General features: G+C 45.2%; 1 protein-coding gene across 1 annotated transcript in view; it reads right to left on the bottom strand.

The window, feature by feature from the left end:
* Positions 1-27,506, bottom strand: part of TLN2 (talin 2) — a 294,008-nt gene that overhangs the window by 67,230 nt on the left and 199,272 nt on the right. Inside the window, exons 33-43 of the mRNA XM_011967667.1 lie at positions 27,232-27,321; positions 25,241-25,363; positions 23,752-23,895; positions 21,984-22,145; positions 15,873-16,013; positions 15,242-15,423; positions 14,018-14,150; positions 11,317-11,418; positions 6,582-6,752; positions 3,308-3,310; positions 1,151-1,297 (exon numbers count right to left, since the gene is read on the bottom strand). Of these exons, the coding sequence (XP_011823057.1) occupies positions 1,151-1,297; positions 3,308-3,310; positions 6,582-6,752; positions 11,317-11,418; positions 14,018-14,150; positions 15,242-15,423; positions 15,873-16,013; positions 21,984-22,145; positions 23,752-23,895; positions 25,241-25,363; positions 27,232-27,321 (1,398 nt within the window). The remainder of the gene's footprint in view (positions 1-1,150; positions 1,298-3,307; positions 3,311-6,581; positions 6,753-11,316; positions 11,419-14,017; positions 14,151-15,241; positions 15,424-15,872; positions 16,014-21,983; positions 22,146-23,751; positions 23,896-25,240; positions 25,364-27,231; positions 27,322-27,506) is intronic.

The raw sequence follows: 27,506 nt of genomic DNA, 5'->3' as shown, positions 1-27,506 counted from the left end.
GTATTCACAATCTGACAATGGACATTTCAAAACATAGATGATGTCTAAAATTCTTGGCATGCTATCACAGGATGGCAATTAGATGCTGATGAACAAGCATTCTTTCTAATGAATGTCAAACTTACATGACTAGTGAAGGATTCTTTGGGGGAAAGAACAGGAGATATGGAGTTGAAACTGTCTCCAGTCATGTCACCCTAATGATCCAACTCAATTGATGGGTCACTAAATGAGAAAATGATACTCATGTTCTCTTGTATGTCTGTAGCCTGCAAGGGTTTACCAAGGGCTTTTACATATATACTATTTCAGTGGTTTCTGTGCCTGGCTAGATATCAGAACCACAAGGAGCATTTAAAAAGAGTATGTTACAATGTAACCCAATTGAGTGGGTTGGGGGTGGAGCCTAGGAATCTACATTCTTAAAGCTCCACATGATTTCAAAATAGCCATTCCAAAAGCTAGCACTTGGGAATCACTGTTTTTTTTTTTGTTTTTTTGTTTTTTTGTTTTTTTTTTGAGACAGAGTTTTGCTCTCATTGCCCAGGCTGGAGTGCAATGGGCACGATCTCGGCTCACCGCAACCTCTGCCTCCTGGGTTCAAGTGATTCTCCTGCCTCGGCCTCCTGAATAGCTGGGATTACAGGCATGTGCCACCATGCCCGGCTAATTTTGTATTTTTAGTAGAAACAGAGTTTCTCCATGTTGGTCAGGCTGGTCTTGAACTCCCAACCTCAGGTGATCCGCCCACCTTGGCTTCCCAAAGTGCTGGGATTACAGGCATGAGCCACCGCACCTGGCCAGGAATCACTTTTATTTCATTTTGGCAATTGTTCCCCCACAACAAACCCTATGAAGTAGATAATCAATTTCCATCTTACAAGTGAGGAAATCTATGGTATCTTTTCCATCTCCATCTTTTTCTTTCATGTAAAATTAGAAGGAAGGGCACAACTGGCTTACAAAAATAATGCATTAATAATAAAGAATAATATGTTGGATGTGTGACTGGATATCTGTACATTAACTACAACCTTCCAGAAAAGTAGAGGCTTGTTGCTATGAGCCTTGACAGCAGCTTACAGAAAAGCACGCAAGGCCCATGTGTGAGGGAGATGAGGGAGTAGAGAGCCCTGGAGCCCACGCCTACCTTGCTCATAGCCTCTGCAATGGCGTCCACCATGCCCCCAACCAGCCCCACTTCACTGGCAGCTTCGTTCAGCGTCACCATGATGTCGTCCACCGCTTCCTTCATCAGCTGGGCGGCCTCTGTGATGGCGTCATGGGTGTGCTGCGCCTGAGAAGGAAGTGTGAAATATTTCCTTAAGCAGAAGAGTGCAGTGCTCAGTCTTCTAAGAATAACCTTCAAAAGTAGAGTGTAAAACCATACCCCCACAATGGAGCACAGCAATGTATTCTATTCCTTCCCTTTCTTTATGTTTGGCCATTTGTTTGCAAAGTAAATAAAAATCAGAAAGACAAATAGAAAAAGATCTCTTTTTACAATCAGGGAAAAATAAAACTGCAATATCAAACAAAATCTTATGACATGACTAATTTTATATGTTACTATGTTCAGGACTGTAGAAACAGAATGCCACAGGTCCCTAAATATACAACATATACAAGTTGACACATTAAAAAAATATATAATGAAAAAATGTGCTTAAAATAAATGTACTTCTCTTCAAAGTCGCCCAACACACTATAATTCCCTATCTAAAGATAAGACTGGATTACAGAAATGTAGGTACCTCTAAGGGAAATGTATCTGTGGAGTGCCTAATAGGCTTTGAAACTATGTCACAAATTATATGCCATGAGGTTGGAGAAATGCATGCAGCCCTGCAGGTAAAGCCCTGAGTACCCACGCATTCCTTAGACCATATTAGGAAGCAGGTGTTTCACACCTGTGTCAAGCAGAGTAGGGGTTAAGTAAATCAATGGATGAAAACAATGAAATAACGGCAGTCCTGGGCTCCCTGAAAGACACCTCAAGTAGTAGCAAGATGCCGGGGGGAACAGCCAAGCCAGACAAACCTGGGTTCTAGTTCTGGCTCCACTGCTGGCTAACTCGGTAAGTGGCCCTGGGCTTGGAGTCCTCCTAGGTGAAATGGGGAAAACTACAGCAACACTATGCAGTGATGGATGATATGGCTGCAGGCGCCTTGTCATTTATAAGGGCAGTCTAGGAGGAAATCGTGCCCTCGCTCTGCAAAATCTGACCTGATGTCAGGTTTTTAGGGTCGGAATTGCATTACATCCAGGCATTGGGTCTACTCATGCCGTGGCCATGGCCGCCCGGAGCCACCTTGTTGGGGGAAGTAGACCCTTTCAAAAGGCCAAGATATTGCATCTTTACTTCGGTAAATGAGAAGGTAAAGAAGCCAGTGGAAAGCAGTAAACGAGAACTCATTGGGTGATTTTCTAAACACAAGAGAATTTCAGAGGCTATGTGAGCCACAGGAATTGGCCCTGTCTGAATCGAAAAGCCATAGGAAGCAAGAAAAGTTATTCAAATATGACATCTGATGAGATGGGAAATATGTTGATCATGGGTGGTTATCCTTGAGGCAGCTGTGTCAGGATACACAGGACTGTCTTCGGGATGAGTGAAGTAAACTGGTAATTGGGGCTGATAGCTGATTTCATGGCACAGAGATGGTAAAACACAAAATGTGCAGATTGCTTTATTTTGATGATAGAAGTGTGAAAGGTGATACCTCTTGGACCTACTCTCCAGAAAGAACATCTCATACATTTTTATTCATACAGAAGGTGAAAGGGAGGGTGCATATTTCTCTAAGTCTCATTTAGAAAGAGATGACTGTTGAAGATACAAAAATGCCAGCAGTTCTACACATTCATATGAAAATTAAGTACACCTTCTTGAGGAGATGGGAGCACTGCCTGCCAAGGATCTGTACTCTCATGCAGGCTCAGGAAGGTTCAAAAGCAAATTTGGGGGGCAGCAGTAAATCACAAAACTTTTTGAACTCCTTGGACAATTTAAATGACACTGTCCTGTACCAGGTCACCAAAATCTATGAAAGCATATCCTTGCTCTTGGCAATCCCAGAAATGAATTACCTCCCCATCCACTCATGCTGATGAATTCTCTAGAAGGCCTGCTTTCCTTCACTTCTCATGGTTAAGTTTTTCACAGATTCTTAGAGGGTCAGCTCAGCATCTACCTCTTCTATGAAGCCTCCTCCAATTACTCCAGGCCTCACCCAGGGCCTTTTCTTCTGAACGCCAAAGGCAAGTCTCATCTTTATCAGACAGCCTCATCTCAAATCACACACACCTGCTAGTAGAGCTCAATAGTTTCAGATACCCAAAGACACAGCTGGATCTCAATTAAGGCCTGTTTAAACCACCGACAGCAATCTCATAAGTGGCATCAGTCGGCCCAACAATGAGGTCGTTATTTTAGATTCCAGAGGGGTTCCTTGTTACTGTTCCTCATGGCACCACACAAGAGGAAAACCAGATTCCATTCTTTTTCAGACACACGTCTGAAGTCCGCTTCCAAAGGAGCCTTGTTTCTTTATTACAGCGCTTCAAATACAAAGCCCAGGATAGCAGGCACAGACATCACAGGAGTATGGAAAAATGGGAGAAGGCCACAGGGGAGCAGATTTCAACTTTGGTAGAGGGAGAAAAACAAGGAATAATTAGAACTGCCCAACAGTGGAGAGGGCTGCGCTTCTACTGCAGTGTTGCAGGCGGAATCTGTGGGGGCCCATCAAGGATACTGCAGAAGGGAACCGGGCAGGGTGGGGATGAGTGGAGAAGGGAGCACTGTGGGGTTGAGAATACTGCAGAAGAGCTCAATGGAGCGAGGGAGAGGTTACACTGCAAATGCCTTGGTAAGCATGTAATTTATTAACACCAGGTTCTGCGCTGCCACTTTTTTTAAAAACATAACGACTATGTCAGGCACATTATCTCATTTAGTCTCTACCAGTACCTTAGGGAGGCATTCATAATTGCCTTCATTGTTTAGCTGCAGAAACAAAGAAATGAAGTAATCTACTCGTGAGAGGCAGAGGTGGGATTTGAATCCAATTATGTTTGACCCCAAAGCTTGTGCTATTTTTCACCAAATCAAAGCTACCCGTAACTATCTGACAAACCTTTATTTCTTCTGCAAACAGGGATATATAACACCTAGCACACAGCAAATAAAACCTAGTAAATATCTGTCCAAAGAATAACACTCAAGGTGATTAAGTCCCTGCATCAGGCATCTAAGGAAAGGGTTCAAAAAAGCAGACTTGTAGTGTCCCAGGCGCACTTTGGGCTAAGCCTGTCAGGGTTTGCAGAAAGAGAGCAGGCTGAATGAGACCAGTGAGGAACAGAAGTGATCACCTGCCTTGCCTTCACTCATCTTGTTTTACTTCATCATCTAATGCTTTACTGAAAACTACTTCACACTGGTGGAAAATTATTCTAGACACCACTTTCAAGCAGAGGCTGTTACCAGAAAGCTTACAGGGCTGACTATGTGTGCTCTATGGGTGGGAACACAGGAAACTAAGTCCAAGCTGGATGTTGTGGCTTGCACCTGTAATCCTAGGTACTTGGGAGGCTGAAGGCGGAGGATTGCTTGAGGCCAGAAGTTTGTGATGAACCTGGGCAACATGGCGAAACCCCATCTCTGATGGCTGGGAGCACAAACAGTCAGCACTGTAAGCTTTCTGGTAACAGCCTCTGCTTTACCAGTAAGGAGAAGCTGAGGTTGTGAGGTTCCTTGAGAGAAAATAAAATTCCACAAGGAGCTCTGAACATAGAGTCCAAGCAGATGTGTTCATGTCTTAAAAATCCAGAAAGGTCAGGTGTGGTGGCTCATGCTTGTAATTCCAGCACTTTGGGAGGCTGGGGTGGGTGAATCACCTGAGGTCAGGAGTTCAAGACCAGCCTGGCCAACATGGTGAAACCCCATCTCTACTAAAAATACAAAAAGTTAGCTGGGTATGGTGGCACACGCCTGTAATCCCAGCTACTCGGGAGGCTGAGGCAGGAGAATCACTTGAACCCGGGAGGCGGAGGTTGCAGTGAGCCGAGATCACACCATTGCACTCCAGGCTGGGCAACAAGAGCGAAACTCTGTCTCAAAAAAAAAAAAAAAATCCAGAAAACTCCTACTTTGAATTATTCTTTTAGTACTGAAACCCTCAGGTAGGAGTGGGGACACGTGGCAGTAAACAGCCTGGAGAAAAGGCAACCCAGAAGAGAGTCAGAAGGTAAGCGCTGCCTCCTCCAGTTTGGGGAGGGTGCAAAGGGGGCTGGCACGACTGCAGGGCACCCTGTCGTTACTCCATCACAGTCAAAATGGCATTTTTTTTTTCTCGCTCTATTCCACCACTTCAGCAACTCAACTTATTTTTCCAAAAGACTCTGAACGACTTGAGGGCAGTGGCTGGCTCTTAATATTTCAGCATCCCCAGAATGAGGCTCTTAATAACTGCCAAGTACATGAACGAAAAAATTGAACATAGAAAACTTAAGTCCAAGCTGGGTGCTGTGGTTTGCGCCTATAATTCCAGGTACTTGGGAGGCTAAAGGGGGAGGATTGCTTGAGGCCGGGAGTTCGAGATGAGCCTGGGCAACATAGTGAGACCCCCATCTATAATTAACTTATTAAGTAAATAAGTAAATAAATGAGCAAGCAGGCTAGCCAGGTATGGTGGCACGTGCCTGTGGCCCCAGCTACTTGGGAGGCTGAGGCAGGAAGAAGGCATGAGGCCACGAATTCGTGACCAGCCTGGGCAATATAGTGAGACATTATCTCAAGAAAAGAAAAGGAGAGTCCATGACATTATTCACACTGCTACTAGTTCAATGTTTCTAAAACAAGGACTGGTTGTGCCATTCCCCTGCTTAAAGACCGCCAATGGCTCCCCACTACTTACAATGAAGACCGAAGTCCGTAATGTGGAAGAGACCTGTCACCCTGCAGCCTAGTCCATCCTCCTGCCTGGTGGTCCCCCAACTTCGCATGTTCCAGATAGACCAGACCACTCACTATTCCTGAAGAAATCACAACCCTTTAATAAATCTACCTATGACTTTGCATATGCTGTTCTCTTTTCTGCACTTCCCAAGTTCAGAGTAAAATGTGGCGCAAGGTCTCCTATGACAGGCTGTCATCATACTTGGCCACTGGTATGGGAGATTTGTATATTAAACTGCAGTCTCTTAAGTACTAGGAATCGAAATGACATTTACTGGAGCACAATAGAGCATTCCTTTGTGCAAGCTGGGTGTCAGTGCTGAGCAGGGACCCAGCAAGCATTACAGTTTTCATTCCTGTCATCATCACACCATACATTTTTCCTCCCCAAGGATACTTGTCTACACATTCTGTCAAGAAAAAAATAACTTTTATGTATATTTCTTCGTTTCCTCCCTAAGAACCCTGGGAAGGCCAATAGATTATTTCCGACCTCAGAGTGGGAGTTCAAATGCCACCAACAAGAACTGGAAGTGTTTTTTCCTGGAGGGACACATTATAGCAGGAATGCACGATGGCTTCTTAGTGGTCCTAAGCGAGTCCCCGAAATCCTGGACCATACCTTGGGGTTTCCGCCACCTTCTTTGGCGGCGTACAACATCTGCAAGGCAGACTCTGCGAGCGTCTTGGTCTGGTCCAGCACCGTCATCTGCTGCTGATGGTCAAGAATCTTGGAGGCCACACCGACTGCGGCTAAGATCAAGGGCTCAAAATAGCTTGCCAGTTGTGTCACCTTTCAAAAAAAATAAAAAAGCCACAGATGTATCATGTAAATACACGTGTCTCCTTCAGGGGCTCCACGGTGGGTGCGGGAGGGGAACAGGACTGGGCTGACTCACAGGCAGAGGCAGATCTGTGGCAATTTACTGCTGAAAGCGCTTGCTAATTAATGTACTCTTTCTTGGTTTTTACTTCCTCCAGGGAGTTCTTCATCTCTCTAAATATGGCAGAGGTGCTAAGAAACCCATTCCAAGATCCAGAGTGAGATATGAGAATTGAATTCAATTTTACAAACTGTCAATTTCTATAAATTAACAACTTTTAAAAGAACTAAAGACGTCTTACAAACTCAGGAGGAAGGGGGAGTGGAAGAGGATAAGGTAACAGGGGAGCAGAAAAAAACAGGAGATGAAAGAAACCTTCAAAAGCTTTGTAGGAAGCCAATCCCAACTGCCTTTTGCCCGGAGCATTTTGACCAAGCCTTGATTTGGAAAAAAAGCACAAATGATTTCACATCAGCCTAGATGCTCTGTTTATGATTAGCCCAACTTGGGAGAACAAAAAAAGCTTATCCCCACAGGAACCACTGCCTCCGCACAGGCCCCTTTCCAGGAGGGCGATACCATGCATATCCATCCATGCTCACCAAAGCTCGCCTACCAGCTGGGCGCTGTGGGCCACGTGTTGCAAACATCTAGTGGGCGCATCCCCTGTGCCAGGCTCTCTGCTGAAAGTTTAACATCCATTTCCTCACTGAGCCTCCATAACTTTAAGAGGCAGATACACAGGAAGATACCGAGGCTTCAAGGGGTTGAGATGCCTGCTCCATCTCATGCAGCTGAGAGCTGGAGACAGCGGCATCCCACCCCACAGCCCCAGCTCTCAGCTGCCACAGTCTGTGGTCTCCGTCACTTTCATTGTGACTGCAGTCCTGCTGCTGTTGTAGCACTACACTTTTAGAAGTTTATCATTTGGTGTTTGGATGCCCCTCTACCTGGCATCAAAATATGAGATCTTAACATTTTGCTATATTCACTTCTGATACCAGAATCTATCCCCTCTCAGAATCTATCCTCAACTCGGAGAAAATACAATGGCATGAATCACACTTTTCTGTTCAATGCCTCATTCTGTGTGGTAATGACGAATGGCTAAATTATGCCCTTCAAGAGCACTTAAGTTCAAACCTTTAGCCAGCACCTCCCTTAACGCTTCTTCCCATCACGTGTTAGAAGGATGAGTGTTGTGGGATGTGGACAGGAAGACCACTCACATAAGCAGTCACTGGGCCAGCAGGAGCGGGAGGAGGATGATGGCGGGTGGTGACTAGGGCAAGGTGAGGGAATGTGTCCAAAAAATAAACCTTAATTAGCGCTAAGAGTAAGACATGATTATTGGCCAACAATAAGCATATTTTTAATTGTTATCCCCTCTATGGTTATCTTACGAGAGGTTTTAAATCTGGTGAATAAGGCTGTTGCCAGCCCTTAGGGAGCCTTTGGGTGAATTTTTAAGGAGTCCTTTGGGCAGACATGAGTGACGCCAGGGCAGAGCATAGGCTGAATTTGGTCCCTACTTCCCACTTCAGCCAAATGCCTTTGTGGAGGGCATGGCCTGCACAACCACAGGGAGCAGCTCCACACACTTGCATGTGATTTCATCCTCATCCCCAGGAAGGGCACTGGTGTCACCACCAAAGGGAATGGGGCACTGAGGGGCTGAAGGCTTTTAGGGTGGTCCTTTATGTCCTAAAGGAGGAGTCAAAATGTTTAATGCATTAGAATCTTACATGTTTTCTAGGTTAATTTTATTATTTTAAAAGTATATTTCATCAATGCAACTGTCAAATGTCAGCGGTTGCTGTGTGCTGAGAATCATTAAACGCAATAACTAAACGGGAGCCCAGCTTCCCCATGGAGATAGCATGGCTGGGCCATGGAGGACGTCAGCTCTGGCTTCAGAATCACTGGATTTGAATCTTCCCTGCCAATTCCTTACTGAGAAATATTTAGCAAATTGTTCTAATCGCTCCCCTTCACTTTCCTCATCTGTAACACGGGGATTAATAATAGCACTGAGAGTTCATCAGGACTGGTAGGAGGATTAGTGTACAAGAAAGTCCTTCACCACGCTAACTGCCACATAGGAAGCACTCACTAAAGGCTAGGTGCTCACATATTACAGGCAAAGCTTTCTGAAGTCATGTGCTTTTCTCTGTATTCAGGGAGCTTAGCAAGGACTTTAACACCTTTAGTTCTTGGACACGACAGAATAGGAAACATCCTCCCTTGGGTTAGCACGTGCATTAAAATAACAGAATTTTGAGTATTTGGTACATGGTGTTCATTCCTAGGTCAAGGGACACAGTGGATTGAATGGTGATCCCTCAAAAGATATGTCCATATTCAAATCCCTGCAACCTGGGAATGTGATCTCATGTGGAAAAAGGCTGCTTGCAGGTACATTTAAGGATCTTGAAATGCAAATGTCCTGGATTAGCTGGGTGGGCTCTAAATCCAGTAACAAGTGTCCATCTAAGAGACAGAAGAGACACAGAGGAGCAGGTGACAACGTGATTATGGACGCAGGGATCAGTGTGATAGTCAAGGAGTGCCAGGAGCCACAGGAAGACAGAAGCAGCAAAGAACAGATTCTCTAGGGAATCTACTCTACAGCCTCCAGAGGGAGCACGGCCCTGCCAGCACCTGATTTTAGACTTTGGATGAGAGAATAAATTTCTGTTGTTTTAAGCCACAGAACTTCATGAACACAGCCGGGGTCTGAGAATTTGCATTTCTTATCACTCCCAGGTGCTGCTGAAGCTGCTGATCTGGGGCCCCCCATGAGCACTGCAATGAAGCCTTCGGGAAAATGTGGGTGTGAACTCCCAGTCCACGGCTCTTCGGGATAGAGGGCCCACAGACTGCCTCTGTCCAAAACTCTCTGTTAGAAGGTAAGAGATGGATCAGCCCAAGGGCCAAGAGTAAATTTCTAAGTCAAGTAACATAATTGCATTATGTTTCTTTTGACGCTAACCAGTAACATAGGAATTAATCTTGTATACTAATGAAGTATCCGCAGAGACATGGGTATTGTCCTCTAAAGACATCCAGAAATGTTTTATTACAAAAGTTCTGGAATAAAAAGTAACTGCTGAAAAAACGTCCAGCTTCTCTTCGAAACTCAGTTTCCCTTATGGGCACACAGGCAGTGGCCCCAGTGTCCAGACCATTCTCCTACCCCTGCAAACCTCTCCACACAGATGGACAAGCCCTTTTCTAATTGCCATATAAAGAAACAGCTAAGAAATGAAATATGCTGGCTGGGCGCGGTGGCTCACGCCTGTAATTCCAGCACTCTGGGAGGCCGAGGCGGGTGGGTCACCTGAGGTTGGCAGTTTGAGACCAGCCTGACCAACATGGAGAAACCCCATCTCTACTGATAATATAAAAATTAGCTGGGCGTGGTGGCACATGCCTGTAATCCCAGCTACTCGGGAGGCCGAGGCAGGAGAATCAATTGAACCTGGGAGGCAGAGGTTGTGGTGACCTGAGATCGCGCCATTGCACTCCAGCCTGGACAACAAGAGCAAAGCTCCGTCTCACAAAGAAGAGGAGAGGGGAGGGGAGGAGAGGAAAAGAGAGGAGAAGAGAAGAGAGGAGAAGAAAAGAGAGGAGAAGAGAAGAAAAAGAAATGAAATATGCCACACTTAAAAAGGCAAACAGACACTGGCCTTTGAGATTTCAAATCTTAAAAATCCCTCCTTGGAACCAGTGGGAAGGTGAGTAGGCCCTTAAGCTATTCTGTAATTTGAAAAAGCAATGAATATTGATTTTCTAAAGTCGATACTTGCCAAGAAGATTTTGGCTACTATATTTCTTCCTATGTACCTCTATACTGACGGCCGCACTAGGAAACCCAAGGTGGTTAAAAATCCAATTTCTGGCCTCTCCCTATTGAGGCATAGGTTGCACAACAAGCCAACTGCCCTTGAAGAATCTGCAAAATGAACCCCAACCAGGCAAAACGTTATTTGGCTCTTAAGACAATGTGGGTATGAACCGCCAGCCGAATGGCTCCTCTGGAGTGGACACCTAGGGAGCGTTTGGTCATCCAGAGAGGTCTGCTTTGCCTCATTATGTCAAAGAGTAGACACTATGTTAGAAACCACAAAAGAATAATGTACCCTTAAACACACCAGAATGGGGCTGGCCGGCCAGCCAGCCAGAGGTGGCAGACTCCAGGGTGGGAGTGTCTGCTTCAGTCTCTGGCTTCTTTCAGCAAAGGCCAGTTGCAACGGACGACTGTAAATGCCAAATTACGTCTCTGGCCACAACCAGAAAAACTGCACTTAAGTTTTCTTCTGAACTCTAGGTAAAAATAGAGCCTGAACTGATCATTTCTGGAGAGGATGCCAGAGAGAGGTTCAGTGTTATTTTCTGCAGCTTAAACCAGCATTGGACTCAGGCACAATACTTGCACCACAGGCTTTTGGGAATGATAACAGTAAAGTCAGTAAAATCCTCTCTCCTGTGATCACACACACACCCTCACAGGATCCCCTTGGTGTGCATTACCTTATGTCCCAGCTGAGCTGCTTCTCCCCGAGCCGCTGTGGCGATGGGATCAATAAGGTGCCCGATTTCCTGGACCACCGAGGTCAGCTGCTCCTGCAGGGCCTGATAAGGAGAGAAGCGTCAAGTTCATCCCATAACAGCTCCCCACAGAGCTGCACTGATTCAAAAAGGCCCCTCTGAAAAATGAGTGAGGCCATACAAAGCAGACACCAAAATGCCTGGGTGTGTGCCATCAAGCCACTGCGCCCTGCCCTGACCTTCTCAGTGATGACTCCTCCAGAGAGAGAGAGAAGAAGCAGGCCTGAGACACACTTTTGCAACTGGCTTCTTGCTCCTGTCAACCCTGACAACTGACGCTACTGGTATCTTTACTTTAGGTTCCTTGATGTAATTAGCAGACATGCGGAACAGTCATGGCTTTCCAAAACGACAACTTCTTCCAAATGCAGGGAGATAATGGAGGGGTCTGAGGGAACATCCGGGTCGCTGTATTCTCAGAACTAAGAACCCCTTAAGGAGGGAGAGTGACATAAAAATGAGATTAGCTCCTTGAAAGCAGGACTACTTCCCAAACAGTGCACTGTGAAAATGCTCAGTCCACTGTGTTTGGTGGTGCATATGCAAATATTAAAAACGGTGCCCTCAGGGCCTTTCTTCTCAGGCTTGAGAGATGGTTTAATCTCTCCACCTCCAAAGAATTGAATCATGCTCTAAAGAGACAGCAAGATATCTAGATGATTCTGAGAGTGTGGGGGATGGGAGATTCAAAGGTGGAGATTCCCAGCCAGTAGCAGGAAAGATCAGATCCCTTTGCAGGACTATTCATAGGAGCTTCACTGATAGATGCAGGATTAATGCATCAGAGCACCGGGCGTTTTAGGTCTGCACACACCAGCATGGAACTGAGTGAACTCCGCCGAAGTGGCGATGTCCTGCTCATCAGAAATGAGACTCTAGCCTTTGCTACTTTCCCACAGAACAATGCTGCCTATGGGCCAGCGGGGATGTGGGCAGAGTGTCCTCAACAAGAGGAGCAGACTAACATGCAAACTTAAAAACAAAATCCTGGAGAAAGAAAAAGAAAAGGAAAAAGAGAAATAGAGACAGATGGGAGCAGGCAAAGAGAAACTTCCAAGACGGCCAAGGGTTTTATTTAGCTAATTACTTATTATCTTCACATTCATAATGTGATTATAGTCAAGAATGCAAGAATATTCCAACAGTGCTGTCTTATTACAGATGGTTTGTTAAATTAAACAGGGTGTATGATTAGGGAGCATATGCAGTTAAAGGGGAAGGGCTCTCTTCCTAGTGAGGGAGTTCAAACAGGAGATGTACTGGCTGGGGGAGGATATGGTGAAAGGATGGGGGATGAGGGGGGCTTCTGGGGTGCTGGTCATCTTTGCTACTTTTTTTTTTTTTTTTTTTTTAAGATGGAATCTTGCTCTGTCACCCAGGCTTAAGGGTGGTAGTGCAATCTCGGCTCACTCACTGCAACCTTGCCTCTCAGGTTCGAGTGATTCTCCTGCCTCAGCCTCCCAAGTAGCTGGGATTACAGGTGACTGCCACTGCGCCTGGCTAATTTTTCTACTTTTAGTAGAGATGGGGTTTCACCATGTTGGCCAGGCTGGTGTGGAACTCCTGACCTCAAGTGATCCATTCGCCTCAGCGTCCCAAAGTGCTAGGATTACAGGTGTGAGCCACAGTGCCTGGCCTCATCTTTGCTTCTTGATCTGGGTGCTGGTTGAAAGGCCTGTTCAGTTGGTGATAATTTATCAAGTGGTACACTTACTTGTACTTGTCTGCATGCATATACATACGGACATTAATAACAGATTCAAAAGAATAATTCTAGCATCCCACACAGTTTGAGAAAATTTACTCTTTCTTTTTTTGGAAATAGGAGGGTGAAGGTGGAGCAAAATAGACAGCTCTATTAATAAAAATGAGCAATACTAACTCTGGGCCGAAAGCTGATTGTTAATGAATTCAGTGGCAGGAAGATAAACATCAATAAACAGACCATCCATATTTATTAAGCACCTTCTGCATGTCAAGTACTGTGCTTTCAGTAGAGATAGAAGTAAAAGTCAGGAACCTTTGGACAGGTAACAGAAAAAAACCCGAAGGGAAAAAGTAGGAAAATTCCATTCTAAACTTTGGAAAAACAAGCAAGAGAGGGCAAAGTGGCTTTAAATTAATAATAGGATGCCAAAGTCCTCAAATGCTAGATATTGAATAACTTAGGGCAGAATCCTTGGTCTCTGAACAGACCCAATGCATTAGTTTAATGCTGAATTTGCCAACTAACTAAAAAGCACACTGATGAAATATGACAACAGAGAATTATTTACTATTTACATACCTAGGTCCACTCTACTGATGTGTTAAAACAAACACGGTACCCACCTAACCCCTAAATTACCTTGATATTGCTATTTTCCCTCCCAATTTCAGCCACATTTGAACTTTCCACCCCAGTACATGTATTCCTTCCCCTAAGTCACCCTTCTCTACTTGGCATCCGCCCTACCCTCTCCAAAAAGTTCCCAGATTGGCTCCACAGAGAATGGCTGTCTAATGATGAAACTCCAGGAACAGAAACATTTTGGACCCACAACCTCTACCCCTCCAAGTCTGATGCTGAGATTTTTCAACATATCTAGAGGCTGCTAAGCAGGCCCCCAGATTCCCAGCTTACCTCCACAGAGATGTCGTCCCTTGTGGCCAGGCTCTGGCTGACAGCAGCCAGCGAGGCCTGCTCGATGTCCCGGATGCACCGGTTGATGCCATCGATGGAGTAATCACACTCCCTCTGTCCAGGGGCCTTGTCCCTGGAAGGAACAGTGCAAGTTGGACACAAGCTCCATGGGGCTCAAGTCCCACAGCCTGCTCCAGCACTGGTGGGCCAGGATCCCTGTCCACTTCCTCCCTGACTCAGTCACCTCCTTTCAGGAGGAATCCCTGACTCTTGGTTGGCAATGTCTCACTGCACAGCCCATGCATTCCTTAATTTAACACTTCAGATAACTCTACTTATTTCTGGTGGAAAGAATATGGTCCTGCCCTCCACCTTAGGCTGATAACAGGCAACTGCAACGGGAGCAATTTGGACTTGGATTCTCTATTCACTGGCTTAAGCACAGGACTCTTATTAAAAAAAAAAAGTCAGCACTATTTCCAGTGCAAACGTATTATGCTTTCTACATTGCATACGAGTCACAAAGTCCTGGGCTATAGTAGGAATTAAAACATGTAGTGAAGTTTTCTTTGCAAGCCATTAAGAAATAAAGTTAACTGTGGTTTTGAGCTTCAAACGCAACTAGGAAGCAAAATATAATTAAGGAAGATGAATTTCATGCTGTGAGGTATTAACTGGCTAACTTCAGAAATGTTATGTCTATTTGGGGATGTCTTTTTAGGCTCCCACTATCACCAAGGAGGTCAGAGATGCTCAGAGTTACTGCAGGCCCTAGAATATTCTTTGTCTTATTAGCAAACTAACTGCAACCCCGAATCCTGCTAAATAACAATGGTGCTCAATGCCTAAACTCCTAGATACAGACAATGTGGTACAGTGATTAGACAGCCATTGGGCCTTACGGTGACCTTGGGGATATTACCCAAATTTTTCTGCCTAAACTTATTCATCGGTACAATGGAAATAATGACAATGGTACCTTACAAGACTGTTGTGATGTTCAAATAAAGTAATATAGATAAAACACTTGGAGTAGTATGTGGTATATGGTAAGTACTTAAGTTAGCAATTACTATTGTGACCAGTGCTTCTGGCCCCAAAGAGATAAAGAAAACGATGATAATGATCAACAACATCACTATTAAGGATAAAGCCTGGTGGGCTTGTCCTCCTCCTGCCCCGCTGAGATGCAGGCTGGCAGCAACCTCCGGATGGGAAACTGACCTGATAGAAGTGATGAGACTCTTGATGGAGTCGGACACTGTATGGGAATGTCCAGCCAGTACAGACCAGGTGGGTGGGTCTTTGGGGTTGATGGCCAGAGAGCGTGCAGTGCGAATGAGGTACGATGAACTCTCCAGCATGGTCTTGGCTGAAACCAGGATTGGTTCCTGTGCCTGCGAACCCTGAGACCAAACGGCAGAGAAATCAAAGTCAGGGTCGAAGATACGAGTGAATGAGGTGGGCCCTGAAAGGTCCTGTTCTTTGCCAAATCACCACCTCGGCCCTTTGAAGGAGACAAAGAGGGCAGGGAACCATGAAGACCAGATTACCCGGGGTCTGCACGGTGGGGACTTAAACCCATGTTTGCCCCTTAACTAGCATTTTTGAGTGTGACACATTCCAAGAATCACCCCAAACCTAGGCAGTAAGATTGTTCTCTACATATATGTCATCTCTCAAGAGAGGTGGAGTCACTGTGTTTCACTCACTGTGCACATGCCATGGGGGACAAGAGTAACAGTCGCAGGCATATTGACAGAAAGAGCTTTCGGAGTTTTGACTATTAACTCATTCGGTGCCACACAGAGTTAGCCAAAGACCTTAATGTGATCTTCCTGCACAAATGCCCTACCTCGGAGCTGATCTGGGCGGGAATGCTGACAAACTCAGGGTTCGAGGCGAACGCCGTCAGGTTCTCCACAGCTTCAATCAAGGGTGCGGTGGCCATGCGACACTTACTGCGGTTGTCTTCAGAGAAATCCCCATCCAGGGCCTGATGGGGCAAAACACAGAGATTCTGCCTGATTGAGAAGCACAAGTCATTCCTGAACCACAGGAATCACCTCTGAGTGAAAGAAGGTGGTTCAATGGGAACACTGAAAATGTTTGGTGACTTCATAACCAATAAATAAGAACTGATTAAAGAGACCCCCGCCATCAAGCAGAGGGGCCCCGTTAGCAGTTGTGAAGAATTAAAGACAAATGGGTAGCTCACAAGACAATGGCCTCCACAGTCAATGTCCCTTTCCCAGGAAACAGAGACACAGATTTAAACAGCAGCCTGCTCTTCAACGCCCCGTGACCCCCTGCACCAGACCATGCAGCGGAATGACTTTCCTCTTCACTTCTGAGACTAGAATCCTTCGGATCTTCGCCTTCATTTTACTCAGATTAAATCTATTCTCTTCCAAACAATAAACATACTTTATTGTATTTTAAAGCAGTACTTTTAACTTTTTCTAAGTTTTACCTGGATGTTCCCTAATGACCGATGCAGGCAAGGTGGGCATAACTGTCATCATTTGGAAATGAACACAGTGGAATCCAATGGGAAGGAATAGACGAGAACTATCCCCAGCCATACAAACAAATCTCAAACATAATATTTAACAAAACAGGCCACCCACAAATGGGTACCTCCTGTACAATTCCATTAGTACCAAGTGCAAACACAGGTGGCCCTCCTAATCTAGGGTGTGAGAAGAGCAGATAAGACCAGAGAAAGCACAAGGAAAGTTTCTGTGTGCCAATAACATTCTGTTTCTTAATCTGGCTAGAGTTACCAAGGTGTGTTCCACTGGAGAAAATTCACTGGACTCTACACACAACGTGTTTTCTCTCTATGTATCTTACGCTTCATAATTAAAAAACAATACAAAACAAAACTAACAGCAGGTAACACAATGGCATTGAGTGATCAGGCCTATTGCTGATTTATGGCCTGGATGGATGAGAATCCAGGAATGTGGCCTGTGATCCATGCCAGACTGCCTCACAAAGGGTTAACACTTCGATGCGGTTCCCAGCCCTGGACTCTACCTCCTCAGGATCAAGGCTGTTAGAACCTACAGCCTGTGATCCAATGACAGAAACCCTCCCTCCCAGCAAAAGGCTACCCTTGAGAAGGCAGTTATGTTTGCAGAAGAACGCAAATTTCCTTGTTAAATGACCAATGAAACTTTTAACTTAACCCTTATGAGCAACATATAAAGCCAATTTAGACAACTGGGATCAAAAAAACAGGGGCACTGGCATCACCAAGCATAGCAGATCTGAGATGGGAGCATTTCTGTTTTCCAGTAAAGCAAGAGGAGGCAAGCACCATTGGTTTGAAGGCCATTTCTGAATAACAACTACATTCCAATCAAGCCTTGGCAGCTTGGGACAATAATTACATACCCACAATGTTAATATTTTCAGAGGAATTCCCGCAAGCCTGGCTAATTTATTGTTTTTTGCTAATACAGTGCCTGGCTCGCCTTGGCTCATGCCCTTCCCCCATCTGACAGGCCCTGACCCTACCCTCACCTCTCCAGTTCTGTCATTCTTCCAGGCCCGATGGAAACCCTTGCACACTGGCTACTTCTTGCTCACATTTAAACCTCATTTCTCACTACCACTGACATACTTGGTAAACGTTGATTTATGTTGCCGGCACTGGCCAGGTAGAAGTGGACCACCCTGGCACTCTGATCTTGTTGCACTGTTAATATTGCTCTGAAGTTTGGTAGATCCCTGGAGGTCAGGATTTACCAGACTTCAGGGCAATTTGAGAACACCAGTGCCAGGCAGGGTGGGTGCCCCTCAGCAGGTGCCTGACACAGGTGGACCCAAACATAGGCAAAGGAGTGAAGCAAGCTGATTGCAAGAGTGGACTTTGGAGTGGAAGAAACTCAGGTCCCAGCCCCACCAGTGGATACATGGCTTTCTCCAATCATATCCTTTCAGCTGGGATCACACAACTTCTAGCTTAACAGGAGATGCTCAGCCTTCCCTTGGTGCTGCTCCCCCTTCCTGCTTCTTACCTCTCCGCGCTTTTCTCTTCCCCTTTCTGCTCCCACAACCTCTCAGTCTATTGGGAAGAAGGGCAGCCAATCAAGCCACCAACCCTAAGCTGAACTTCTTCAAACTGAGAAGATGACTCTACTCAAGGGAAATCTCAAGGAATGGTTTTCTAATTGTGTAGGTTTCATAGACAGCGCTACTAGAATAAAGATGGGGTTTTTGTTTGTTTGTTTGGGGCTTTTGTTTTGAGCATAGGCCTTAAAATCATATTAACATATAGCCCATTGCTATTTGCAGGTCAGAGCCTTGAATAACATGACCTAGAATAGCAAGCTACAGCAATCATCTTCCATTCTCAAAAAGGACAAGTTACTTCATCCAAAGAAGGCATCCGGCATCAGAAAGGATAGTTTGCACAGGTATTATTTCACTCTAAACTCTGCTTCCATTGGGCACAGCAGAGCCACTCAAGTGAACTGAATACTCAAAGCTGCCCAATGGTGAAATTTCAAGCATGAGAGTTTCCATGTCACAGAACGTCTGGCATACCAGCCATAATGATGAAAGGGTAAATTTACTTAGCCATATATCCAGGCCCCACCAGGACAAGAACACTTCCAAACCCGGAGCCTGCTCCAAGTGTTCCCCCTTAGCAAAATACCATAGAGACCTGGAAGAAACAATTTCTGTGAATGCACAAAATCAAAGACTCATGAACTTCGGGGATTAGAGGGGACCCTAAGGACAGTTGAAGCTTAAACCCCCAATTCTCCAGACAATAAAACCAGTACCTGGAAAGTGACATGACTTGACAAGGTCACCTTGCTACTCACTGGCATGCTTCAAACAATGATGCGAGCCTCCTGGCTCCCTTCTCTCCTGCTGACCTTAGACAAAGGCAACAGAACAAGCAGTAAAAAGCCCAAGAGCCTTTTTCCTTTTCCTTTTCAAGAAACCACTTTCCCAATCCAAACATAGGGATGACCAAGAAAGCATACTCACGGCCAAGTCAAATTCGATTAAAGAGAGCTGGATCGGGTGTCTGTGGTACACACTGAAAGTGCTTAACTGCAAAAACCCCGAACTTTAACTCTGCTGTGAGGGGCAAGGCCAAACTTCAACTTCTCAGAAAAACAAATGCTGCTGTTGCATAATTTCTACTTGGCACTCAAATGTGAGTGACTGCACATTTAAAATAACATTCCATTCCACACATCTGATTCAAGACTAGGTAATGAGCTGAATGAAGAGAGAAAGGCAGGCAACAGAGTGCGTGGTGACTCGGAGACACAGCCGCTGTGGTTAGGGGTGTGCATCTTTCTACCATACCCAGCATTTAGAGCCATCCCTGGCAGAAGGCAGAAATACAGAAATGGATTCTCACGCAGCCCTGCTCTGGGATTTTACAGAGAGCCATCAGTAGTGACTGATGCTAATGAGCCACTGTGTGAGGTAATCTGCTCCTGCCCCCTCGTGCTTCTCCTGGTGGCTCCCCTCCCTTCTTCATGACTATAAGGGTGTGGCAGCTGAGATTTAGGCTTGGGCACATCCTCACGGTTAAAAGAAAAAAAACAGCATTAAGCAGCACATAAAACTTAAGAGTAATATGCAGCTATGAGGGCAGCTGTCTTAAGCACTTAGGGAATTAAATATTCATTTGTTTTTCTGTTTGAGAGAATACATAACCATTCCTTCAAACAGGAAAATGTTCAGTATATAGTACCATGTGCTACAGTGAAACGACCTTTACCACTTTCCTGTTAGTAAATTAAAAGCAAAGCTCATGGCTTCCAGCAAACCCTGCCACGCGATGGGAATTGAAAAACCAGGCCCATTTGCACACGCTGAGGGGCAACATGTTCATTTCTGTTCCTCTTGCATTGCTCCTCGTTCCCGGGGTGCTCCAGGAGGCAGAGGCCTTTATCTTTTCCACGTTACAACCCCCCGACATTCCTCCTCTGATGTTCTGTACAGGCCTATCTTTTAGGCCATCACAAGAGCTCATTTGCTGCAGGGAATTGCAAAGAGGGTTTGACACTGTGAGGAGAATCTGAAAAGAACATGAGATCTTAACAGAGATGCTTTATATAGAGATAGGTCAGGATTTAAAACCGAAGAGGAGGCAGACAAGAAAGGGCTCCAGGAATTTCTACAGAATAAAGAGTGTCTTTCCTTTTTTTTACCCCATTGGTCCATCTAAATATAATGTTTTTTAACAACCACAAAATGATCGATTTTAACTGAGACAAGCTCATTACACAGCAACCAACGATGTCACTGCTGTCAACTCTGTTGCTCTTTCCACCCTCACCTCCCCAGACTCACATACAAGCCCTGCAAACACAGCAAGGTCTTTCCTCCCAGGCTGGAGAGATGACTTTGTCTCTCCATCCCAAGAGGTGAACAGCACGCCAGGGCTGAAAGCAGCGGCTCTGGGGCCTGGGTTTGAATTCTGCCCTACCACTTCCTGGCTGGGTCACCTTGGTAAAGTTACTTAACCTCTTTGTGCCTCAGGTTCCCACCTGTAAAATGCGGTAAGCACAGGGTGGTTGTATGGAGTGAACGAGTAACATACCCAAAGCACCAAATACACATTTGTAAATGTAAGCTTTATTACTTCCTAATTACTGTGAACTACGATGGTAATTCAGGTAACCTGCCACCAGGATCATGGGGCACCTGGACACTGGCTTTATTCATTTTCAACTGAGCTTACTCTTGCCTTCAAATAGGGAGGGGTTTTTGTTTGCTCATTTCTTAAAAAAGACTCTTTGTTTCAATAGCTAAGAAGCTGCTGACTGGGGTGCGAGCCCCATGTGCTGACCGCCAGCTTCCAGCTGGTGCTGGGCTGGGTGTTCTCTCCTTTTGCCTCTACTTGGTCATCCTGTTGACTAATTTCTGCATACAATTGCACTGGTTTTTTGTAGTCAAAATAAAGTGAGGTGTGCAGTGTCCTATCCTCTGGAGAGAACTGGGAAAACTTCTTCCTCTAGGACTTGTCCCAGCAGTAAAGCCAACCCTCCCATCTGAATGAACACAAAACCCTGAAGTAAAAAGTGTTAACTCCTTCAATGCCTTTCCCTTTAGTGGCGTCCAGGGTTTAACACAGAACTGGTATCCTGCCTCCCATGACAATGCTCCTTTGAAGGCTGGGGCTGTGGAGGGAGCTGGGGAGATGGTGCTGGGCCTTCTGCCTGTGGTCTGTTGTCCAGGCTGTGGCTGTGTTCCCACAGGCCAGCTGCCTGCTGCCTGCTTGGTCCTGGCTGAGGGCAGACTGTGTTTGTGGCTTTATCACCCATCTACAAGTACTACGGCCTAGTGATTCCCACTTGCTTCTTGCAAGTGAACCCTGCCTGCCCGCCACATCCCCATATACCTTAATGCAAAGGTGAATTTGCTACAAACACCAGAGGCTCTATTTTGAAAAGTTGATGCTCCACTTAAAAAATTCAAACAGCTATAAACAGAATTAATATCACAGGAATGATGAAAATGTTTTAAGTGATTTTTCCAAAATTTCCCATTCCCTTCTCCTTCTACCTACTCTCTTGGTCCAGATATATCCAGCAACAATGAGAGAGCCCTCTACCAGCCTACCCAAAAACGCCATAAGTAAACATATCGTTTAAGTAAAATCAGAGTATTTGCTACACAAGCATAGCGCTAACAGAGGCCCTATAACCAATCCTTTCCCATCAGAGTTCTGTCCCTAAGTTCCTCATGTACAGAATTTGGGAGGCCTCCCTCCCCACCAGCTAAAAGGTTAGTAGAGGGCAAGGCTGTTGGTTTTTCATGAAGAGTATCTCCATTAGTAAGGGATGCCTCTTCAGTGACATAAACCGTAAGACTGAATTAGAAGTTAAGCTTCACTAGCCAAGGAGAGGAGCGGAGCTTAAATCTTGTTCCCCTTCCCGCTCCGGAACAGGAGTTGAATAAGGCCTATAATCCAGCTACCTACCTTGATGGTCTTCACCAGGTTGGCAGTGCTGTTGGCGACTTCCTTGGCTGACTGGACAAAGTGCCTCTTGGCTACTGGGTTGGCCGTCTTGGATGAGGCGATGCGGCAGGCATTGCACAAGGCTGATGTGTGCTTGGCAACAATGGTGGCAGCTGACAGGACCTACAAAGCATGGAGCTAGGTTGGGGGTACCCCATGCTACAGTGCAGAGGGGTCCACCCTGGTCCTCGGCCCTGGGTTCCTGTTCAACTCACATGTTCAGAGCCTATGTAATTACAAGCATGTCTAGTTCTGCCACCCTCAAAGTCACTCCAAGAAAGAGGACGGCAAGAAATGTTAAGCAAAGATAATAAAGAAAGAACAAGAAAAAAGGAGGTGCTGACATAGTGGTGGGATAGGCTGAGCCCCACGTAGTCTTAAAGGAGATGTAATCAGTTAGCCTTTGGAATCCCACATAGGAGGTCCAGGGTGTAGAATCTAGACCAAGGTTTACACATACACAATTTTAAGTTTTCTAGTAGTCACCTTAAAGTAAGTAGAGAAACAAGAGAAATTAATGAAATAATTTCTTCTATTTAACTTGGTATATCCAAAAATTTCATCATATAATCAATTTAAAAATATTACTGAGATTTTATCATCTTTTTTCATACCAAGTCTTTGAAATTCAGGGTGTACTGCATATTCACAACCCATCGCAATTCAGACTAGTTCCATTTCAGGTGCTTAACAGCCACATGTAGCCAGTGGCCATCAGACTGTAGAGCCCAGATCCAGATGAGAAAATTACATATCAAGGTGCAACAGCTCCCTTCTCATCCATGGGAGAGCTGCTGACATCTACTGAGGTGTCTGGCTCAGGAAGTTCCACAGGCTCCACCCCGCCAGCCTCAACTGATTTGCTCTCCTGAATCCACCTGTTCTGCTTTGCTGAGGCTGGTAACACCCCTTTGGCCTTGCTGGATGGGTAAGGACTCCCAGACACACCAGCTCTCGGGGCTGCTTTAGGTCTACATGGTCCTTGTGTTTCCTTCTTTGTTCAGGTCCTTCTCCCGCCTCAAGAATGTGGGCCCCAGGTTGATGGTAGACATGTCACTAACAAGACTGCCTCCGCCACCCCCATTCCATCCAGTTCTCCTTCCTTTCAGTACACACTGTTTTAATAAGTGACCGGTACCCTATGCCACTCAGGTATGAGACATGTTATGGAATGTCACACACACTGGCTCTTCGTCAAATGGCACTCTGGCTTCTTTCTGTGCTACAGATTCTACCCAACTTTGAGGCCCGGTTCAGGGCCGTCCTTTCTGGGAAGTGAGCCCCGACAGCCCCCTTGGAGAATTAATCACACCTTCCTTTGCACATCCCTGGCACTGTCATCATGCATGGCATTTTCCAAACTTTGCCCAACACACTAAGAGCCAAGGGGTAGAAAATGGAGCCCTGCACACACTGACCCCTTACAGCTAAGCACAGAACAAGCCCTCAATGCATGTCCCCTGAAATGAAGACTCCTTGTGAATCTCACTGTGATTACTTCACTCCTTTTGCCTTCTGGCACCCCATTTCAAGGTACTTACAAATTTCCAGATCCATCATATTTTGCAATATTTGTCCCCACCCAAGTCATTATCTACAGTGCTGGCATTTAGCTACCTTTGCAAGCTCTGAAAGAACAAGATTCTTTATTAATTTCTCATAGCCTCCCACAACCTACCTAGAGGAGCTGCTTAAGGGCTTGAAATCTTACATCCTCCCCAACAGTTACCTGTGATGGGCTGCTGCCAGGGTCCACCAAGTTCTGGCATGCCATCTGGATGGCCTGGTTAGCCCTGGCAAACTGGATGGGGTCCACTAGGCCCTGGTGGCCTGCCTGGCTGTTTGGATCAGAGATGCCAACCAAGTATGCAGCCTAGAAAGGGAAGAGAAAAACCACAGCTCAGGCTCTATGCTCCCACGTGAGCCTGTCGGGGATGATGGTCCGCACTATATATGCTGCTGTCACACTCAGGCACTGCTTAGTTAAACTGGTCAAGGTCATCTCATCCCACTCACCAATAAGGGTGTAGTAATGAACAGGCTTATGCCAGCTTGACATGCCAGCAGGAGTTTATCACAAGCTCATGGAACAAAGTCTCCTTGTTCTTAGGAGAGAGCCTCAAGAAATTCTTCTTTGGGGGCATGGATAAGGATGGACACAGCCCTGACTACTCTGGCAGCTGTTTTGTGATCACGAGGCTGCCCAGCCTCCGAATGAAGCTGACTCTTTGGCTGGCAGACAGGAGAGGCAGAAAACAGTGGGTGCATGCAGACCAATGGCGTGGAGCTGCTGGGTCAGCCAACTTTGGAGCCTGCCCTGTCCTAGGGTTCCTCATCTCATAGCTTACCGAAGCATGTCCTTATTGCTTAGGTCAGTATTTTCAATAGCAGAAGGGATCTTAATTCTGTAATTGAGTAAGATGGCCCAGAAAAAAACAACAACAAAAGAGACAGCATTTGGTTCCCAAGAGGACAAGAGGGCACAAAGGAAGGTCTTCTCTTTGCAATTCCGTTTAGATGTGTCAGCCAAATAAAAGAGAAAAAATGAATCTGTGCACAGGAATTTTATCTTATTTCATTTCCCCTGAGATCTGAGGGGAAGGATGAAGGTAGAGAATTTCATCCCCTAAACTAGTAATGTTTCTCTGTGGTTCAGTAAAATCTTCTAAGTTCAAGGTAATTGTCAAATGATGAACCCGTTAAAGTAGCTGCTGACATCTTTGAAGCTTCTGTCATAGGAGGTCAATCATCATTGAAAATACACAGGATAGTCAAAGAAGGGCAAGGAATGTGCCATATCATTTCTCTGCATGATGGCATCTAATTTTTTTCTCTCTCTGATCCTAAAAAGAGCATGATGAAAGAGTTTTGCATTTCTAAAGCCTCAGCAAATTTAAATTATTTAGTGCTTATTTTTCTACCCCAAACAACTCATCTATAATAAAAACTTTTAAAACGATTGAAATGTTGGCCTCTGAACCTATATGCTGGGTCTGTACTGAGTCTCGCCGTGCTCCCCAGCCTGGCCCATGGCTGCTCTGCTCCTGGGGGTTAACTGGCTCATGTTTTGTGTAAATGCCCCAGCCAGCACAGAAGCCACTGTCTTTCCCATGGTTTCTGTGGTGGTACTTGGAGAAACAGGTGCAGCTGGAGTTCCCCCGCACCTCCCACAGGGATCTGGCACAGGGCACATGGGTGTATCAGGACCAGCCCCTTACCTGGGCTGCGGCCTCTGTCAGTCCACAGAGAGCCTTGGATGCAATCCCCACACATTCCCCAAAGGCAGGGAGGTCCCCAGTCTTGGCATTCTGTGAAATCCCTGCCATCGATTCACCCAGAACCTGCAAAACAAACGGCCAGCAACATTCTCTATCCAGCATTGCCTCAAACCAAGGGGTAAAGGAGGCTACACTCCAACTTTAACATTCAAGGCAACTGAATTTGGAACATTTGACATTTTCTCCTTTATTTGTATTAAGAAGAGATGGAAGAGAATTACATCATTTCCATTCCACAAAGAGATATGTACAATGAAAGTATAACCCCAAAGTTATCTATATTCCAAGGAGTTACAGTTAATATACACAGACTATATAGTAGAGTCTATAAAAGGCAACTCATAGGTGAACGGTCTAAACTGAGAACTAGTTCCTAGAATATAAAAATCATATCCACTGAGCTGTAGGTGAGGTCATAAACAGAAAGCAGGAGACTCACCCTTCCAGATATCATTTGTCTAGTTACTGACAATAAAATTTAAATAGAGATCTTTGTTAAGTGTGTTTCCTGAAAACTATAAGAATTTTGCCTTATTTTGAAAATCGCTGGTATGGTGTGTTCTTTCTTCAGAGATCTTTACAATAACAGCTAAAAGAGATTTTAGTGTTCAGAATCCAATTCAGAGTGGTCACGCATCCTGTACAAGGTCACAGTGAAGGTCACATGGGCAGGTACAGGGTGCACGATACGAATCTGATGTTCCCTCACTATGTCCCAGGAGGGCTGGTCATATTTTCCTGGGCAACAATGATGGAACCGAAGGATGTCTTACCCTTTGGAGAGACTATGGTATTGCCAGGTCTAGAACCCAAAGCAGAGACCATTTGTCAATAAGCCATCTTGGAAGGGAATAAATTTCCTAAAATTGCTTAGATATACAAAATAATCCAGTTTACATAAGGACTTGCCAAAAAAAAAAAAAAAAAGAAGGTAGAGGGTAGTTTCATGTACACTATTTCTCCCTCCCTCCTAAGCTCACATTCCTCTTTAAGAAGGAACCATTTCTTTAGATCTGAGTGTGTACACATCCTTCCCTTAGACAATCATAATTCCATAAAAGGTACTGGATGAGGATATTCTGGTTTTAGCCTAAATCAAACTGAGTCCTTCTGACACTACCAATACAGATGTTTCCCTGCTAGAATAAAAGTAACCATGTTCCAGCTACAAAGCCAGCTTGCAACAACTCGACATCCATTCATCTGATGAAGGTGAAATTTTCACATTCTCAAAAGACATTGGTACGATTACTACAGAGGAGTGTTTCTCAACAGTTTGTTTGTTTTTTTCATTATTGTTCCACTAAGGAGCCATTTAAGTTTTTTTTCCCTAATCAAATACCAAAGAACAAGATTTCGTTGAGTAAGCTTAAGATAGGAGCAGGGTAACAAGCCATTACATTAACTTAAATTTTTTCAACACCTCTCCAACATCCTACCAAAACAAAACAATTTCACCCTCCTTGAGAATGCATGCCATGAATAGACTGCAAAAGAACACACAAGAGGATCCCACGTAAGTCAAGTCACTGAAGGACTTTCCAAATCAGTCCCAGTGTAGAAAACACACGATTTGACTCACAATAAGACCCAGTTGTGAAAAAAGAGAGGAAAGGGTTCTCAAAGTATGGTTCCTGGACCACAGGGGCAGGACCCGGGAGATAGTCTGAAATGTAGAATCTCAGCTTCATCTCAGATCTACTGAAACAGAAACTTGGGGGTAGGCAATCTGTATTTAACAAGCCCTCCAGGTGATTCTGATGCACCCTCAAGTTTGAGAAGCTCCTGAGCAAAGGGCTCCACAAGGCTTCACGCTACATGCGGCTAGCCCTGCAGACCAGCCACGGGCAGATGCACATAAGGCACGTCTAAACTTCTCCCCACATTGACAAGCAATGCTAACTTCTGACTTATGGTACAGACAGTCTTACCTTGGAGTTTTCCATCACACTCTCAATGCAGTCAAAGTAAGAGAGGTCACTAACAGGTTCATTAGGATTGTCCAACATCCCCTTCACAGTCTACAGAAGAAGAACACAACATAAAAAGCAAGCAAACGTCATACAGCAAGAGAAATGCAACATCAACTACCAACTATCAACTTTCCCTCCATATATAAGTTTCTGGTCATAATCACTTTTACTCAGATTTTTGAGAATTTAGATCATGACATCATGACTTCAGATTTCCTGTTAGCAGCAACACA

Source organism: Mandrillus leucophaeus, unplaced genomic scaffold, assembly GCF_000951045.1.
Source record: "Mandrillus leucophaeus isolate KB7577 unplaced genomic scaffold, Mleu.le_1.0 Scaffold12, whole genome shotgun sequence".
Lineage (NCBI taxonomy): Eukaryota > Metazoa > Chordata > Mammalia > Primates > Cercopithecidae > Mandrillus > Mandrillus leucophaeus.
Note: the sequence above shows the minus strand (reverse complement) of the source record. Positions and strands in the feature narration are given on the sequence as shown.